General features: G+C 38.3%; 1 protein-coding gene across 2 annotated transcripts in view; it reads left to right on the forward strand.

Annotated features, from left to right (window-relative positions):
- The first annotated feature begins 1331 nt into the window (after positions 1–1331).
- dnajc6 (DnaJ (Hsp40) homolog, subfamily C, member 6) overlaps positions 1332–20240 on the forward strand; it is a 56807-nt gene continuing 37898 nt past the window's right edge. Inside the window, exons 1-2 of one of the 2 annotated variants that reach the window (XM_034707508.1) lie at positions 1332–1609; positions 9980–10145. In XM_034707508.1, the coding sequence (XP_034563399.1) occupies positions 10133–10145 (13 nt within the window). In that variant the 5' untranslated portion in view covers positions 1332–1609; positions 9980–10132. Of the gene's footprint in view, positions 1610–9590; positions 10146–20240 lie in introns of those variants that run through there. The other variant, XM_034707499.1, reaches the window with a different exon arrangement.

Consider the following 20240-nt stretch of genomic DNA (forward strand, 5'->3'; position numbering starts at 1 on the left):
ACTTAGTCAGCCCTGTTGTAGTCAGTCCTCATGTTATATTGTTTGTCTGTCATTTTATGCACTTGCACTGCCTTGCACCTGCCATGTGAAGAAACGCAAGTTTGTTCAGCTGTTTGCAAAATATTCAGATGAATGACAATAAAGTTTGAGTTGAGTGATAATGAGAAAATGAATTTGCTATAATGGGACAACCAGTGTTATCTAGAGTTTACAATATAAAAAAGTCACGATCCTGAGAGAAAGTACACTATGCATTGGGAATCAGGCAAACTGGCAATCTTTCTCAAGGTAAAAAAATTAAAAAATCAAGATTTGAGAAATCCCTAGAGTTCACTCCTTATCAGTAAGCTCAGCTGAATAAATAAAATGGGGGCTGTATGTGATAAACATTGTTTTTTGTTAATTTTACAATGCCATCATTGGTAAACTACCCTCTTACTATGATGCTGGATTGGAGCTCTGTTCCCTATCCAACTGGTTTAAATTGACTGTCTTACACTAAAGGTAGAAAATCTGCCTTTTCCTATAGTGCTCCTGATTCTTGGGACAACCTTCAAAATTCTTTAAAGATCAATAGCCCTTCCGCAGTGGTGTTGACCTATCGGTCTAAGCGCGCACCACATATACAAAGGTTAGCCCCCTTCGCAGAGGGTCGCAAGTTTGATTCCAGCCTTGAATGTACTGCATGTCCTCCCCCACTCTCTACCCCCACATTTCCTGTTCTCTTCAGCTGTCCTGTCCAATTAAAGGCGGAAATACCCAAAAATAAGCTGAAAGAAAAGGAATTTATTAAAGATCTTAGCATTCCAAACTATTTACAATTCAAACCATGATCACAAACCACTGTGTATCATTCTGCAACTGTTTCAAGTGACTGTCTTGTTTTATCGTGTGTTTTATGGGATTTTCTCCATGTTATCATTGCTTTTGCGTTTGTGCGAATTCCTCTGTTTTTACCTGCATTATTGTTTTGTTGTGTAATTGTGTTTGACCTTGTATGTCACTCCAATCACCGTAATTAATGAGGGCAACCTCAGTGAATTTTCAAGTTTAAATAAAGGTTACAATAAAATGTCCTCTGAGGGCTTCAGTAGAAATGCACCAATAAGAGAAGAGTTGTGGAGATCACCACCAGAGGTTTTCTGCTCCATCTTCCATGAGGTCAGCCAGTCTCTGAATCCATCCCAGGTTTTACCAGGCCTTCCAATCTTAGTTGCAACTCCAACACGATGCGCCGAGCGGCGCAGTTTCTCTTGCACAGATCTGTGAACATCCTCTCTGCCTCGTGCCGTGCCTTTAATGCCTATCCACATATAACCTAGAGATCTACCATCCCTGCCGCGCGACCTTGTTTGTGCTCATGTCAATAGGTGATTATATGATGATGCCGTATCCTGCTGCTGCTTCTGTAAAAACAATGACAGGTTATCTTGGAGTGAGTCCTTCAGGGCAGTGTGTTCAGGAAACGTTTAACGCTTTGACCTTTGGCTGGCTGCTGCGATGACAAATCAAAGGTCGGTGTCGGTGCGCGGAGCCGGGGTTCAAGACGCATCTTCAAGCGCGGCACGAGAAGGCGCTCCTGGGAGAATGGTAGAAAGCGCTCTGACAGGTAAAGCCACCAGCAGGATTTATGTTTATATTTATCATTCATTTCATTAATGACACGCAGCCTCTATGTTACATCTCTGACCAGGTGGTAGAGGCAGAGAGGGAGCATCACGATCTGTGTTGGGGTGTTACATAATATTTGGCTACCTCTGTAAATCCCCCCCATAGTGCATCTCTGTGTCGGTGGATGTGGAGATTTATTGCACCTGCTCTGAGGGAAATACTGCGTGTATTTTTTCATAAAATCACACAGTTTGTTTCTCTGCTCAGGGCCTAATTGATACACGCACGCGAGCATTATGAATGACATCATTTGATTTATTTATGATACAGTCCAGATTTGTTCATAGTCCTCTATCTGATAACGGTATTTCTTTCCAGCATGCTTTTTATTCTCACGACGAATGTCCCCAGGGTTAGAATAAATGGTTGTATGTTTCCTTTTTAAAATCCGCTGATGTTTTCGGATTTTCAGGACACCCTTTAAAGACACATGACCCGTTAATGACCAATCTATTTGTTGCTTTTGAGGTCAGCTCGATCCAATCAAATGAACCCTCGATGCTGAGCCCAGTTGAAGTATGTTGTGCCTTTAATATTGGAATAAGAGTGACAACCTTCATCATCTACAGCTAGCTCTATAGCTCTTAAGAGGACGGCAGAGTCCTCTCTTGCACTGTCCAATAGCACAGCACCACCTGCGTCACGCACGTCACGTGATCAGCTTAACAGCATGCTGGGGTTTCACGAGCAGATCATCAGTTACTGAGTCACCTTGCTGCCTTATTGTTTGGTGCATTAAATATTGACTTAAAGACGATATTTTACAGTGGCAGTGAAGCAGAGGTGAAAGCAGCTTCAGTGTGCTGGGACCAAGGATGAAGTGAACGAGGATAATAATACTGTGTATTTAGATTGCTATTGATATGGCAGGGGTTTCTACAAGTGTGGGTCAGGACTCCCTGCGGGGTCGCAAAACACAAATGGGGGGTCGTGAGATGTCTTCCGGAAGTTTATTCTTAAGTGATCTAAAAATAGTAGATTTACCCATTATAGGTAAAAAATATCGACAAAATACCTACCTTGAAAGTAGAAAATGTAATGTGTTTTCTGCCTTTCTTTCTTTAGATGACTCCTAAGTTAGGGTTAGTGAACAGTTATTTATCAAAAGTTTAGGAGCCATGAAGGATTCAAGTGTTATTGTTATCTTGATTTAGGGTTTTTTCAAGGGGGTTTGGGTGGATATTGTGTGGTATATTTTTTTGTGGTGTTATTTTGTCTTTTGTTTCTGGTTATGGTTTATTGTGGGGTCCAGGTATTAGGTTATTTATAGGTCATGTGTTAGGGGCGGGGATATTCAGTTCATTTAAACCACCTGTTTACTTTTTGTTGGAGGTAGAGAGAGGGGGTGAGCTGGATCTCCGTACTGTTTGTTGACTGCTTGTGTTCGCTTATTATCGCTATTTCGTTTTGTGCTCTTTCTCATGAGTTGATAATCCTTTTTCGTAAATAAAAGGTTAAACCTACTTTGTTTGTGCATTAGGGATTTTTGCTTTTAGCGTGTCCGACACTTAAGTACTAGGTCAACCTCTTTCCTCTCTCAGCGGCTTTTGGCTCTCGTAGTCGCTTCAAAAAAACATCAGTAGCAGTAGGTTAATTCATAACAGCACTGGAACACAGACACATGCTCATATAGGTAGGCTTATGAAGGCAGCTAAATGGAAGCCACAGGAAATCACTTTGAGGGCCGCGGGGATCGCAAGACTTTGACGCCAATATTTTGGGGGCTTAAAAGTTTGGGAACCCCTGCTATAGGGTGTAGGCAACACCACTTTAAGGGTGCAGCTGATTTTAATTATCCTTGTTCGCTGGAAACTTGTAAATCCCCAGAGAGTGCCTTGTACTACCAAGCAAACTGTGCAATATTAGTAATATGTAGTGGAGTACTTCTGCACTAGGCATATTCATCTTAATCTGTAAAGTATCAATAATATAGTTAGTGGAAAAAAAAGTACAATATCAAATATGAAGTATAAATAACTCAGTGTACCATAAGTAAACAAGGAAGCACAAAATGAGACACTTACTACTGATCTCAAAAACTTCAGTATTGTAGGTGTAATATGATGGGCAGTGGTACCTCAACCTCTCTAAATGGCAGTTGATATGATCTAAAAATTAAGAGGACACATCAGATATTTGCAGGTTTCATAGCAGAACAGAAACAGGAGTGGTGTCCAGATGATTGGGAGTGACGTGATTCTAAACTATGATTGGCTGTTTGCCTCATCAGAGGCGGGACTTTAACAAATAGTACATGTTAACATCATACTATGAGCTCTTTGGGCTGTTGTAACAGCTGCTAGATTTTTTTTGTGATTAAATGCAGCACTTTTTTTGTAAGCTTACTTTGTATTGTAAAAATATCTATCACAACATCTATTTCACAAGACAGATGCGTAGGAAATAAATAAGTCCACCAGATATGCTACAAACTCCTGCAAACTGTCTAAAACCAAATAATTGTAACATTTAAGTACCAAAACATTGGTTAATGAATGTGTTTACAGATACAGGTGTAGTTCCTCGTTTGTCCACTTGGGCCCACCTTCACAGCCTAAAAACATGCTCACAGCTTGAAACGATACATAAAGGCTCAGGATTACAATTTGGGAATGTGCTCTGCATTTCACTTTGAGAATAGAAATGTAATACCAAGTACCTTAACTATTAAAGGAGTAATCAGCACAAATCTTTGCATTAAAGAGCAGTTGTGTAGGGTTTTAGACCCTTTGAGGTTAGAGAAAAGGAAGGTGAGGGGACTACACAGGTTGAGAACCTGTGTCGTGTTCGCTCTCCTCCAAAGGACAGATATAACAGCTCTCAGCTCCTAAAGGAGGCCGACTGCCAGATCAGTGTTGGTGGCAACCCAGAGCAGCATGGATAACGTTGTCGTTCCTATAAAAAACGCATTGTAGAAAACACTTGTATCATCCAGTGTTTTTTATCACACAGAACAAGATCTTTGGATTACAAGGTCCCAGATTTAGCCTCAGATTCAAGTCCACCGTCTGTCTTTGTTGAGTGGGTTGTGCAGCTGATCCAGCAGATTCCTGGATTCTGCTTTAAACTGTTATGAGGATAATCATTAATCCTCAGCCATCCTTAAGAATCATGGAGAGAAACCAGTAACAGAGATTTATTGAAGTTAGGAAGCCACAGTCAGTATGAAAGCAGGTTAAACACCATGACGTGTTGCTTTTAAAGGCTTGTAAGAAAATTGTTAAATAGGGATGTAAATAAGATCCTATCTTGGATATAGAAAACCTGTCTCACTGTGTCTCTGTTACAACTTCCAGTCACATGGGAAAACTCTTTACTAGCTTTTATTGTAGGTGTTTACTCTTTGCTGAGAGCAAGTTGCCTGGATTTAGCAATGGTTGCCCAACATCCGCAAGTGTTTAACTACAATCATGGCAAGAAAAAAAACATTATTCTCCATTTTTTTTTTAAATATCTTAAAGTAAGTCTCCAATGTTATTTAGAATTGAAGATATATTTCATTTAATGTTGTCCTAAGCTGTTGTGCGATTATTTTATGAGATAAGATAATGTTATTGATCACCCATTGGGGGAAATTGTTTTATTACAGCAGCTTGCAAAAATTGACAGGAATCGACAATGCACTTACAGTGTTAAAATGGAATTATATTAAAGGTAAAAATAAATATAACATAAAATAAATATATATAAACTGTGTACTCTTGATTTAATCTTTCCGCCAGTGTAATGTCAAACAAACATTAAGAAACAATCACGAGAATATAGAAGAGTCAACTTTGTTTGCTTGTTGATTTTAGTCAGCTATCCCAAACCTCAGGATATTATGTTTACATTCATATTCAAGAAGTAATAGTGGTAAATCTTACATATTCGACACTTGGACTCGAGGCTTTTGACAATTAGCTCAAAAAATGGCATGTTTGTTGTAATTTTAGACAGACAGTGTGATAAACAACATAAGGTATAAAAATATAGAATAAACATTAGCTGTCACATCTGAATGTCAACTCCCTTTCCCACCCACCATCCATTACAAGGCCATTCAACAACTACAAATAATAATAATAATAATAATAGTAATAATAATAATTATGATAATAAAATAAAATAATAATAATAATAAAAATACATAAGTATAAAAATAAATAAATAGAATACAATAATGATGATAGTAAATAAATAGGAAAAATAAAATAAATAGAACAAATAGTATTTAATAAAATAAATAACAACGAGTAAGTTAAAATTGCACATATCAATCCTGCAACTCCGAGGGTAAATCTAGAGAATGTATATAGTTCAAAAAGGGATTTTATTAGCATTATGTCAACAGATGTGAAAACTAATACTCATATAAGGTAACCTCCATTGTGTTACCTTCATGAGTAAATATTAGGCCATAGCAGGGTTGTGATGCCCTCTTTGCACCTGTGCCTTTATCTGAAACAGTCATCAAGGGGTAAATATTAGTAGGCACGGTTCAGAACAAGACAGGAAGCTGTTTTTTTTCCACAAAGGAGCGGCAGCACTCTGCGTCCGGTGACGGAGGGGGTTTCGTTCCTCCCTTTTGGACATTCCGTTCCCGCTGTGCTTTGAGCTCCGTCTGCTCGACCAAAGAGTTTCCCAGGCTCATGTCCTCTTTTCAGAACCATGCTGGCTTTCAGTTGCCAGGGTACAAGGCCAAGGAAGGAAGCATGCCATCAGTGGTCAGTGTTTTTTCTGCCCCACATTCATTGATCCAGGGTCATTACACAAGGTACCGGAGCCAGAATCACAAATTGGGAGCTAAATTTAAGAATCTGTTAGAGTTTGGTTAAATCACAAAGAGCCTTTTGACATCCAAAGCTATTATTAGTCAAGCTGAAGCAGAGAGAGTTCCCTGTGATGCAGAGTGAGCTTCCTTTCTCTGACAAAGCATGGTGCTGTTGTCTCACAGTGCTGACTACGAGACTGCTCTTATTTTACTTTTTATGTGGACAAAGCTGCGGGTCCTTGTCCATTTCCACCACAGAACTCAATAAATGTTCTCTATTATGAGCCCAGACTCATAATGTGCCCCTTATTTACACCCAAGAATCAGGTCATGGCGATAGGCTTGATGAATTAACACGAGTCCTTATAACTCACTGCATGTTCTCCCTGTGGACTTTTGTCCTCTTATGTAACTGCAAATTAGTTTTTTTCGAACTTTGAAAATAATTAACTGTTTATCTGCTCCAAGAATACATCAGACATCCTCCACCATACTTGATTAATTTGTGTAGTATTAAATTGAACTTTTGAAATGTCTGCTGTACGTTAGGCTCACATTATTTATCTGTAATCAAAATATTTGCTTAATGATCATCTATCCACAAACCAGTGTATATCAAATTAGACCAAACATTTAGGAACCAAGGAGAAGTTTAAGATTTTATCTTTGTTGTAATAATTAATTGAAAATGTTTGATCAGCAATTTAAAGGCCAGAATACATTAAAGAGGTATCCTTAACGATCCAACTACCTACTAACTCGTCAGTTGTTGAAAAAGGTTTAAAGGTGACGTCAAAAGTGGGCAATATTCAGAGATACTGCTTCAGTTATTTTCAATAAATAGCAGTGTATACAATATCGTATTCACAGAGACCCAACACAAACCCGCCATGAGAAAGCCAGAGGCTTGCTTTGCTACAGCAGCATGGAAATGTCCATGAACAGGCTGAAACATTGGTTAGAACCAGACTCACGGTGAACAGCCGTCTGCTGCAGCTGGACTGTGGAAATCGTTCCTTCACAGAACAAGCATAGCTGGCTTGAAGCCTGAAAGACATTTAAAGGGCAAACCCACCCGTTTTAGAGCATTTGACACAAGAGTATGTGAGAAAACTGGATATCTATTAAGTTTCACAATCAAATATGATATTTCTATAATACTGATGCACAAAATATTATATGCTTGCTATTTTTATACTGAAGGTCCTTTGAATCGTGCTTTAAGTCATAAAAATGCAAGGAGTGGCAGATCTTTAGACTAATAAACACATATAATCCCTCACTTGTCAGGATCATGTCCTGACTTTTTTGACTGGGGGGGGCCAACTGGGGCTCTGAGTTTGCAAGGGTGTATTGATGTACCTATAGTATAGAAGAATGCATAGCACTTGTCTTGCAGTCTCAGCTAGTATTTACTTTAACTACTAACATTAAAGTATCATAATGATGTAATATTCCTGTGAATCGTTTTCTAACTTTAACACTTAACTCAACCAAGTCTCAACATTTAAAACAACTTAACCTAATTCTTGAAAGGACTCAAATAAGAGATGTAGGTCGAAAGTAATAACTTAAAGTACCTTCAAAAGTGAACGTGCTACACTACAATGCAAAGTCAAGTAAGTCTGACGCATCGGAGTTTAAGGAAGTCATCCCACAGCAACTCTGCTTCCCTACAGGTGACAGTAAAGTCAGCTCTGCATGCTTCTCATTTGCTTTCATTTAAAGGCACTGTAAAGATAAATTGTAACCACAATTGATAAAAACTGTGTTGTACCAGACCTGTAAATGTACCTTGAACAAAAGGATGTGGTCAGTTTTTCCTCTGTTCTGACCTCCACCATTGTTGTTGGCAAAATTGATGTCAGAAGTCCTGCCTCTTCTTGATTCTGATTGGTCAGTGATCAAGAAGTGATGTAAGTTAAATTTCAGCGCTGAAGTCCCAGATCTCACAAAGCAAAGAGCCAATCATAGTTCAGGATTTTGGGGGTTGGTCAATCAGATTTTTAGAGGGGCACATGCCACCCCTGGACACCCTTCTGGACACCTCTGCTATGTTTGTTTCTGTTGAGGCCCATCATCTGTATTAAGATTAAGTAATTGCAAGAAAAAACTAGCAGTTACAAATGATGGAATATATCATAAAAGTCGATTGAATAGAATACTGCAATATCAGTGTTGCTTTTCGGCTATAGATTTTAAATGGTTTCTAAGTAGGGTAACATTTCAGAGCACTGTGGAATTGGTAAATTATCTCCAATGTCAAATAATATGAATGATGTCTTTCTTTCTTTCTTTCTTTCTTTCTTTCTTTCTTTCTTTCTTTCTTTCTTTCTTTCTTTCTTTCTTTCTTTCTTTCTTTCTTTCTTTCTTTCTTTCACAATTATTTTTATTGATTTTGTAAGTACAGTGGATGTAAGCATTGACAGTGTAAAAAAGGAGATACAATGAGTGTGTGCACCAATGGCAGTACTTCAATACAACACAATACAACAATTTTACTGGCCTTTTCATGACCATAACCCAAAGCCCCTCCCACCCAAACCTCACAATACTTACATAAGAAAAAACAACAACAATGATCGTTAACTAAATAATACAAAAGAAACCAGTAATAAACAAATAATTAAATAATGATATAATGGACAATTGAAAAAAAAAACACAAACAGACAGATTAATGATTTATTTAATCAGCAGTATTTAACTGTATGCTGCTGGACACCCAAATTTCCCCTGTTGGGGATGAATAAAGTATCTATCTATCTATCTATCTATCTATCTATCTATCTATCTATCTATCTATCTATCTATCTATCAAATATAGAATAGGCTAGAAAATAATGTGCTAATTGTTATTGTTGCCCATTATTATTTAGGCTATTAGAGTCAGCACTATGACAACAATAGAAATAAGAGTGGTTCAATGACGCTCATTTGGGAATTTTCTGTTTAGTGTATTACTTGTATGATAAAGTAACCTTACATATTCATGTTAGACCTTAATTAAGTATAATACCCGATAGGTATATCTATTCTAAGAAAAATATGTCCTGTGAGAATTCCCAACAACTTTTTAGAAACGCCTTTGTGAATAATAGATGCAGCAGTGACATCAGAGGTTTGTGTGTTGGGGTGGATTTCCCTTTTACTCAGTCGGGGACCACAGCGACAGCAGCAGCAGCAGCATTAGCAGCAGCAGCAGGAGGAGCGTCGTAGTAATATGCGGTGCTGCTGAGGAGAGAGGAGGAAGGAAACAGAGGGAGAAAGAAAGAGAGGGGAAGTGAGAGAGAAGGAAGAGGGAAAGAGGGTATTTCTTTGCACATAAAACAGAGGAGAACGGGTTTTCTCTCCTCTTCGGACATGTGGTGCACCCGGCAGAGGCAGTAGCAGCCCCGGCGGCGGAGGAGGCGGTGTCGGTAGTGCGGTTACGGCGCAGCGTCTTCTTCTTTCGTCTCTTTATTTCGTTATTTTTGCGGTTTAGTGCCCTTCGGTTATGAGCTTGCTGGGGGCCTACAAGAAAAAGACCAGTTACGATGGCTATGAATCTTTGCAGTTGGTCGATAGCGGTGGAGAGAGCTTCAGCATCGGCAGAGGGAGCAGCGGCAGCGGCGGCAGCAGCGGCGGCAGCAGCGGCACACTCGCAGGCTCCATAGCGGCCACTCTTGGACCGAAGGCAGGCCCGCTGAAAGAGGAGGACTGCAGCACCATGGACAGCTCAGGTAAGAGACCCACCGCGTCTGAATGCTGACGTGGAGAGTGCCTGTGTAGGATGTGATGATTTAACGCAGTGTTGTGGCCTATAACATAACAGTGACAGTACTGTGGGCTGTATGATGCTCTGCACCTCATGATATCCCCTCCAGCGCTTATAATGGCTACTAGACCCCACCTAAGTGTTGGTACTACGTTATTGTTTGCAGGACGTGTTCAGGCATGCACCAGTGCCATTGTATTTTGTTGAAATATTCATTTACATTATTATCTGAGGTAATAAATACACTAAAATATAGGTGTTAGGTCTGAAAAGTATCAAAAAGTCTTTATGGGACACTCATTAGACCCTTGTTGTGAATGTTTAAGTGTTTAAATCAGGGGTGTCAAACATAAGGCCCGCGGGACAAAACCAGCCCGCCAGAGGTTCCAATCTGGCCTGCGGGACAACTTTGCAAAGTGAAAAAATTACAGAGAAGACGTTAACTACTATTTTTAAATAAAAGTAACTACTATTTCAAATTTGTCCTCTGGGGGTCGGATTAAATCATAGTGCTGATGGAGCGCACCTGAACGGCGCTTGTTTCTTGGGACTTTTTTTCTCAAAGTGAGAAAATAGATTACTTGCTGTTTGCATAATCTGGTTGAGATTCATAAAGACTTTTTAGAGTACTATAAGATGATCCACTAACTACTAACACTAGCACTACACCCTTCCATACAACACTGTCCAGCAAGCAAACTGTTACTGCTGGAGCTGAGGGGTCCAAAATAGTCAACTTTACCTTGTAATTTATTATAATCTCTGTTCGTTTGCTGTTAACATTACACTCTGTGTGTCAGGTGAATGAGTAACCTTTGTGTTTGGTGAGTTCGCAGCTGGTTTCAAAGCTTGAATAGTAAAATATTCTGCACCACTTTGAGACTTGCTGTATTTGTAGAAAGATAGTTCTTTAAATGTGAAAATTTCCAGAATGTACTTGTACTTTATTTGCACTAAAACAAAGGGAAAAATATAAGTTGTCGTTATTTATAGGTTATTATATTATGATTTTAATAGTCCAGTGCATTTCAGATCAACTTAGGCTGTATGTGCCCCCTGAACTGAAATTAGGTTGACACCCCTGGTTTAGATCACAGGTATGCATGTATTAAGCACATTATATGAAATCCACGGCTGAAAATAGTACACATTTTAGTGTTGAAAAAATTCTGCAATTTGTATATTTATTAGTGTAGCCTACTTTATACAGTTTTCAGTAATTGACCATGCATCACAATTTGTAGTACAGCTATTTTTTTTAGCATTTAAACTGCTTGAAATACAGTTTCAACTAGACTCAAAGTCAGCGGTCGATGTGTAAACTATTAAAAACATTAGTGGACAGTCATTTGACCTAGATTAAGAAACTGCACAACATTTTAAATACTGCAAAATAAGGGCATAAAATAGGTTTCAATGTCCAAAATACTTTAATACTTTACACGAAGTATCCAAACTCATTTTACAGCCTATTTTCAAAATGAGTGACCATGAATGAACCACATTTGGCTTTCCCACTCTGGCTTTTAATTTGAAACTGATTGTAATAACTGTAATCTTGTATTTAAGAGGATACAATCTGCTTCAGCTTTAAGCAGCAGAAGCACAAAACTTCAGTCAACTGATCATGAATGATGAATCACAAGCCGAAGGTGTTCAATAAAAAACTGATAAAGATGATTAATAATGCTGAAGGCGCACGCTACAATCCGTCTGTTTGTCATTAATCCGGAGACAAAGCGCCGACTTGCTCCGTTGAATTCAGTCATTTGTTTTGACACTTCATCCTTATTATGACATTCCACTCAGTCATGTGAGATTAATAAAGTGTAATAACGGCAGCTAACGTTTGTCTCTGTTCTGTAGCAAACAACGACTAATTAATTATTCTGCTCGTTTAGAGTTTATTTATCTGTTTGGCCCATCCTGCATGAGATTACGTGGGCTGTTATCAGTCAGATGAAAATATAAAAGCACAGCCACCATGCAAAACATTCGCTTCAATATAGTTTATTAGTTGTAATGTTATGGGGTTTTCTTTTGAAGTAAACTAATTTAAAGCTTCTATGAGGAGTCTTCAGCTAGTGATGAAAAAGACTGAAATCAATATTGATGTCTTTTTATGACCTAAAAACGCAAACAAGAACATCGATTGCCTTTCTTATACTGTTGATTTTAATGTCTGAAACCACGGGCAGGGAGTAGGGCAAGACCAAGTGAAGAGCTGCATGCTGCTAATAAGCCTTTTTACACAGTGCAAGATGTTGCATGGCCACACTTCTTGATGAATGACACCTTTGTCTGTTAGAAAAAAGCAGGATGTGATTTATTTTTCAAGAAACACTTATTACAAGTGTGTTGCCACATGACGTAGCGACTCTAACTTTGCAAGCTTTGCTAGCACTTCTTTGTGTCGCTATCTGAATCCAAAATATTTCCATTTAGCAGACGTTGCAGTTTTTTTTGCCACCATTTCAGCGTCGGCTTACTCATCATGCTCCTGCTCGTCTACATCCATGTTGTGTATTCTGAGCTCTGCAAGCTGGATAGTCATTTGACCATACATCATACTGCATGCACACACAAACCAGACTGTCAGTGCAACTGATGAACGTAACCAAACAAACTCCAACAATCGGAGGAGTTTTTAACATTTCTAGACACATGCACATTTAGTTAAATTACCAATCACTGCCTTTTGTGCGGTTACTTAAAGGCACATTCTCACATCGCGATTACATCTGCAATTAGAGTAATCGCGACGTGAGAATGTGCCTTTAAGTAACTGCACAAAAGGCAGCAATTTGTAATTTCAATAAATGTGCATGTGCACTACAAAGCACTAATGCCTGTTGAGGGTATTTTCTTGAAGCGACAAATTTGGAAAAACTCAAAAGCAAGAGGCCAAATGTTTACATTTCCTATATTTAATCTATAAAACTATAAACTTAAATATGTTAACAATGCACTGTTTTGTCGTAAAAAAGAAAAAAGTAGTTTGAATAACCACATGGTTGCACTTAACATCTTTCACCAATCCACCTTTAACCAGCTGTAATTCCCTCTTCTTCAAAACTATTCATCGTATTTAATTTATTGTCAATAAAATGTTGATCTTCTATCTTTCAAACAGTGTAAACATTCATTATTTTTTTGTTTCGATACATGCAGAAATGCACATAACATTTGATTAGAGTTGGATTCTCCTAAATCCCCCAAAACAGCCAGTTAAGTTAAAGCTTTATAAAAAGAAAAACACTCCTATCTCTTAATTATCAAAGGGCCAAATTGAGATCATTAGAGGACTAGACTAGGTCCTCAGGCCACTGATTGATCACATCTGGTGTAGTGTGTGTCCTGTGTTCACCTCACTGCAGTGCTCCGTGGAGTCAGCCAGCATCCCAGGATGAACACTCATGTGAAACAAAAGATGAGGAAGGTGGGAGGGCGGGTCAGTGAGGAAGAGGATTGGGGTCGAGGGGGAAGGGGGTAGTGGTGGGCTCCGGTGTCAGATGTCTGTCTATTCTGCCAGGCCTTCTTTTTTTTTTGGATGCTCTCTTTCATGTGTGTGTGCCCATCCCTGCCTGTGTGTGTGTGTGTGTGTGCCAATGTATCCACCTGTCTGTCCCATTCACACAAAGCCTGACAGTGAGGGTTAAAGGTTGGCACTCCACAAGGAGGGAGACACTTTCAAACAATCCATTGATCCCCCCCTCTCTCTCTGGTGAAGCTAAGAGCTCTCTTTTCGGTTGATGTCCCGCTCGCTCTGTCTGTGAGCGGCTGGGCTTTGCTGCTGGATTACCTGCCTGTTTCTGAGCCTCCCCTGGTGTCTGTAATGGCACTGTTTGTCACTGTAACTGGCTCTGCAGTCTGCTCACTCCCACATCCATCTGGCCTCAGAAAGAGAGGCACATAGAGCAGAAAGCCAGCAGAAATAGACAGATATGAAGAGAAAGGAATAAAATAGACACAAAGATATACAAGAAATGAGTTATCAAAGAAAGGACACATCATAGCTGCATCTAGCAGAAACTTTGCAGGTCAGTGTACACTGCAGTCATTCCAGTCCAGGACTAAACGAAACCTCTTACTGTGACGTGGCACTGAGATAGAGCACAGCGTTATGTGTTTGCTTGTCAAGCTTAATGTTGTGTGTATGCTTCCATCTGTGTCATTCACACAAGCCGGATATTGAGGGAGAAAGGTTTGGAGCTGGAGAAGGAGGGAGACATATTCCAGCAACAAATTCATCCTTCTAGACAAAACTCAAACTGTCTCTCGCTCCTTTTCCTTGCAGTCATGTTCCCGATTTTCCTTCTCTACCTCTTTTTCCTCCATCACTGCAGCTGCCTCTTTACCGGTGCAACATGATTGGCAGATCCAGGTTGAATTTATATAGCTCTCGATTTCAAGCAGAGCAAGATTCAGGTTTTACTAATACGTGCTGTCATGCTCACCGGCTGGGAAATTTGCATAGTAAGAAGGTTAAAAATAGAGCAAACTTAGTGATGAAACAGCAGTTTGCATACCTCTGTAGAGTCATGCTTAGTATTAGTGCTGAGTAATATGGCCTTAAAACAATATCATAATTAGTTCAACATTTCACCTTAATTATGAGTAATACATTTTTCATTTTCCCTTGATGAGGTGTTTAAATCCACGGTGCTCCTCTGTAACTATGGGAGCCACATCCTCGATAATGTACTGTTTCTCTTCTCTGCGTCTGATCTTTCGACAGCATCAGCAGCGTGTTTCATAAAGACACACTTTGTAATCTTTCACTTGATATTCAGTTATCACAAAAAGTGCTCCACGTGCAAACACCTTGTTTATGACGTAGCATTTCCCAGAGATTCCAAAAGTTAGTGTAACCAGCTGCACATAACTTTTAAAACAGCGGTATGAGAACGTTCATATTTTACATGATACATCGCTCCTCAGTCCAAGCATTCAGGTGGGAACTACTGGAGGACCTCTCCTCCTGTCCATTGCAGAGCATGTGTCAGGTGCTGCAGGTTAACAGACCGAAGGGCAGAGAGCTACGAGAGATCGTCTGAATCGTTGATCACACATGAAGGTGAAACGGGAAGGTGAAATGAAATGGATTTTAAAAAAAAGAAAGAAAGTAAAACTGGTCGATGATTAGACATAGCACAGGCATCTAAGATTATACCAGGATGGCCGGCCATCATGTTGTATATCTTATCTTATCTCACTTGACGCCTTTGACTCCATCTTTAATGAAAGACAGACCCCAGAGCAGTGCCTGTGTTTTGATCACAAATTGCACTTTATTTACAAATTAGTTGCACTTTTAAATTATTGATTGTTTCTACATACTGTCTGTATATATGCTGCTCTTGAGTTGTGCTATTTATTTTGACGTGTTCTGCTGACCTCTTGGCCAGGTCGCCCTTGTAAAGGAGGTCTTGATCTCAATAGGTCTCATTTGGTTAAATAAAGGTTAAATTAAAAAAAATATATATATATGCATGGGAAACACTGTCAAATTTAGGAGTCAGTAAAGTATTAACAGAACTTTTAAAAATGTATTAACAGAATAAAAAAACAAAACACGAAATAACCGACCCGGCCAAGATGACGTTGATACGAGCTTCTGAATGTGAGTTTTGATTAATTTTTTGATCATTTTCCCTGCCATACTTTGTATGGCAACATAATGAACAAATAGTTCAATATTTTCTGACATGCATTATTTTATTGATCTTTTATATATATATATATATATATATATATGTATATATATATATATATATATATATATATATATATATATATATATATATATGTATATATATATATATATATATATATATATATATATATATATATATATATATATATATATATATATATATATATTGGGGCATTTTTACCTTCATTGACTGGACACCTGAAGAGTGACAGAAAACATGGGGTGCAGAGAGCGGGGGCAGACATGCAACCAATGGTTGAGGCTGGAAGTAGAACAAGTCACCTCTACGATGAGGACTATAGTCTCTGTTTATGGGACACTTCTAGACCAGCTTCCCTAGAAATACACTCTTTAAATTAAAATTTCTGTTTTGAAGATTTAAATCTACTCTTGTGTTTATGTTTTGAAAATAAAGCTATGGTGAGCTACAGCTAGCTGTTAGCCCAGCATTATAACTGACAGCAAGTGAGGCTCTGTCTAAAAGCAACAGATCCTGCTTTTAGATTTAATTTTTGTATGTTTTAAACAAATAAGATATAATATGTGAATCCATGCTCCTTAAAGGTGCTGGAGGGAGGATGTTATTGCTTTGGACAGAGCCATGCAAGCTGTGTCTTCCTGTCTGTTTCCTAATCTAAGCTAATAAGCTGCTGGCTGCAGCTTCACATCAGTGTTCAGACATATAAGAGACTGACCTTTTAATCTAACCCTCAGGGAAAAAACAAGAGAGCGACTTCCTCTAAATGTGAAACTATTTCTTTAACAAAAAAAAAGGTGCGTCAGTGATTGGATTGCACGAGCTTGGAGTAAGACTTGTAAATCAAATGATTCAGGAGTTTAAGGTGCAGTGTGGAGTTCTTAGCAGCATTAAGCAGAACAGACTGGGAGGAAATGGTACATAATATTCATAAGTACGTTTAATAGAGTGTTTAATCGCCTGGATATAAAAAATGCTTGGCTGTTGTTAACTTAGAATGAACCTTTTGTTTGTACATAGAATCCATGCATCGCCATGTTTCCGCAGGAGCACAGAACGGACAAACTAGTAACATCACATGCACATTGTTGTATTCAGTGAGTGGCCACATGATATGCACCGGTTGCACGTTGCAGAAGAAGAGACTCGTTAGGAAATTTTTTTTATGAATAGATGTTTTTCAAATAAAGCTGGATGAGGTGAACAAGGGATTCAATCTATAATCAGATCGCTTAGAAATTGCTTCGATATTGGGGTGCTCAGTTTTAGTTCCTTATTTCTACTAAAAATGAAACAAACAACTTCTTTCACCTCAGAAACGCGAGGACAGTTCAAATATTTGTGCAACAATTTACAATTTCCCAGAATGTTAAAAAAAAAACTGTTTTCAGTCGGAGGCTGTGAGATTTAAAGACAAATGTGGGATTTAAATAAGGTAGTGCTCGGCTGTCATGATTTCTTATCTAGTTGTATTGCCTCTTTTTGTGCATGCATGTGTTTGTTTGTGTGTGAGTGAGTGAGTGAGTGTGTGTCGTCTGTTCATGTTAGAATGTCAGTTTTGATGATTTTCATCATCAGTTTTGTTGTGCAAACCAAATTTTAACTTCATTCATCTTCAATTAGAAAAAATCCTTAGCTTTAGTTTTAGTTTAAGACTGAAAGTTGCTTCTTGTTATTTATTTTGTGATAGTGCTACAACAACAACATCAGCCATACTAGTTTGATCTATTTCCATCCTTTCATATATTTGATTATTTTGCTTTAATTAATTAATTTATTGTTATTTGATTGAAGGTAAATATAGGAAAAGTTTGATGCCTGTTGTTATGTGTTATGTATACATATGTCAGTACTCACTTTGTTAGGTTAATAGTTTTGCACACGGTGACCCTGAATATAGATAAGGAGGTAAGAATGAATGGTGAATGTTTTTCTACTGGGATAAGTGAGAGCACGAAAACACTACAGATTTTTTTGAAAGAAGCCTTTTTTTGTTTGTCTACATTTTTAGCTGGACATCTAATCTTTGGATCCTGTGTACGATCTAATCTCCGTGCTCTGTGGCCGGTTTGATTTAGAGTTTCGTTCTTTTTCAATCTTCATTAATTCATTGATTGTTTGGAATTAATTCACAAAGGCATCAGAACAATAAGACCAGTATAGACTCAAAGTCAATATGTTTTTAAGGTCGCAAAAGAACTAACATCAATACAATATGTGAAAAGGTAAGAACAGGAAAAGAAGAGTGTTTTAAAGACAAGAAAAACTGTGAAAAGAAATGTCAGACTTAAGTTAATTAGGAAAGACCCTCTGTTCATAAAGAAGGACTTAAAGGAGATCCCTGAGACAGCTGATCTGATTTCCTTGGGAAGATTCTTCTAGAGCCTTGGGGCCCCGACTGCAAACACTTTGGCTCCTTGTCTTTCTCAGTGGGGAGTTTGGAAACAAGACGAGATGTCTGATCTCAAAGTACGATGGGTGAGGGAAAAACCATGAAGCCTTAAAATATGCAATTATATCCTGAAATCAACTGTGATCACTTCAACCAGATAAAACAGGCTTCATGAGGAGTTCCAAGATCACAACAATTTGATTTGGTTAAAGCCTGGACCTCTTAATCTAAAACCTGCTGTTTGATATATTTAAAAAGAAGTCCAGCCGGTGATAGGACTTGAGGTTTTGAACTAAACTTATTTCATGCTGTCAGTTTTACATTTTTTAATTAAAACATTTTCTCTGACTCCCTTGGTCAAATTGGATTTCATAGTTTGACTTTGGGACTTTCTGAGGATCTTGTGCTGTGAGAGTTCAACAAGCAGGAGCTTTATTCTTCAGAAAAAAAATCCTTGTCAGTTCTCTGCAGTCAGAAAGTCTCAATATAGAAACCCACCAAGAACTGTCTGAAAAATATGTGAAGCCAAGCAAGATGAGGGGACTGGTTAAGAAAAGAGAGGAATGGAAGAAGACAAGTTGAGTTTGTGACAGAGAAAAGGGGGAAGTCAGCGAAGGAGTTTATTATTAATCAGATACATTTTTCTCACCCTCTTGCTCCTCTCCAGATAGATTCTCTCATACAGTGTTTAGAAAGTCTTTGTGAGTGTTTGCCTGAGTGTGAAAGTCTGCTGTTAAAATTAACAGCTAAGAAACATTGCAGTACAAAAGTTATCTAAAAAATAGAAAAACTGGCAACATTGAAATGTATTTTTCTCCAACAAAGAAAGATTGAAATATGAATTCTCACATATGAACATTTCCTTATCTGGAAGTGCTCAGAAATATGACTTAAAGGTGTGCACAGCTAAAAAAAAAGCAAAACACATTGACCCACTGGCATAAAGAAAAACATCCTGCTACAGCAAATGAGCTAGTCCTCCTACGTTAAGCTTTTAGGGGAGTTACCAGCAGCCGATATGAACACATCATAATGAACCATCTCCCACAAGTTTCATTCTCAAATATACTACTAACTGGCCGAATGAACAATGATGACATCACGCTTTCCAAACTCAACTTGACATTTCAAACTTTTACAAACCTCAGGCAAAGGAAAAGGCAAGGTTCAGCTTTCTTCTAGACTTTGAGAAGTTTCCTTTCGGCAGAGAATTTCAAAATACTCTCATTACTGACTGTCAGCTTTATTTAAAGTTGAGTTTTACACACATAGTACCTGCACCCTACTCTCCACGGAACTCCTCTGAGATATGGGCAGTATGGGCTGCTTGTCTTTACCTGAAACTCTTGATCCTTGCTTGGGAAAAAATAACGCAATTATAAAAAAAATAAAAGATCAATTTGAAGTTTTTCCACGGCAAAGATTAATTGTACTTTGCACTACAGACATTTAAAGTTCTATTTTTTGGAAATGTATACATTTTTTGATAGGACAGCTGAAGAGAGACAGGAAACATGCGAGCAGGGGAAGACATGCAGCAAATTTTAAATAGTAAATAGCCTGTTATGGTTGGGACAGTGTTATGGTGCTCTTTAAGAGTTTATTATTTATTGTATTTTATATGTGTGTTCTTGTTGTCATTTTGATTTTTTAAAGAGCAGGTAACATGTGCAGCGCTGATGTCAAAGACAAATTTCTCTACGAGACAATAAAGGACATCGTATCGTATCGTATCGTATCGTTACTATCGTAACTGGTCATGGCAGGGAGTCGAACCAGGGAGCTCTACAGTACAACAAGGACTATAGACTAAATCGCTAGGCCACCGGTGCCCCACAGTGTAGACATTTAAAATAAAGAAGGGTTTTCATTTTTGTTGTAAAATACTGTTTACACATGTAAAAGATCATTCAATCAATCTTAATTTATATAGCACCAAATCACAATAAATGTTATCTGAAGACTCTTTCCAAAT

This window comes from Notolabrus celidotus, chromosome 2 (assembly GCF_009762535.1).
Source record: "Notolabrus celidotus isolate fNotCel1 chromosome 2, fNotCel1.pri, whole genome shotgun sequence".
Taxonomy (NCBI): domain Eukaryota; kingdom Metazoa; phylum Chordata; class Actinopteri; order Labriformes; family Labridae; genus Notolabrus; species Notolabrus celidotus.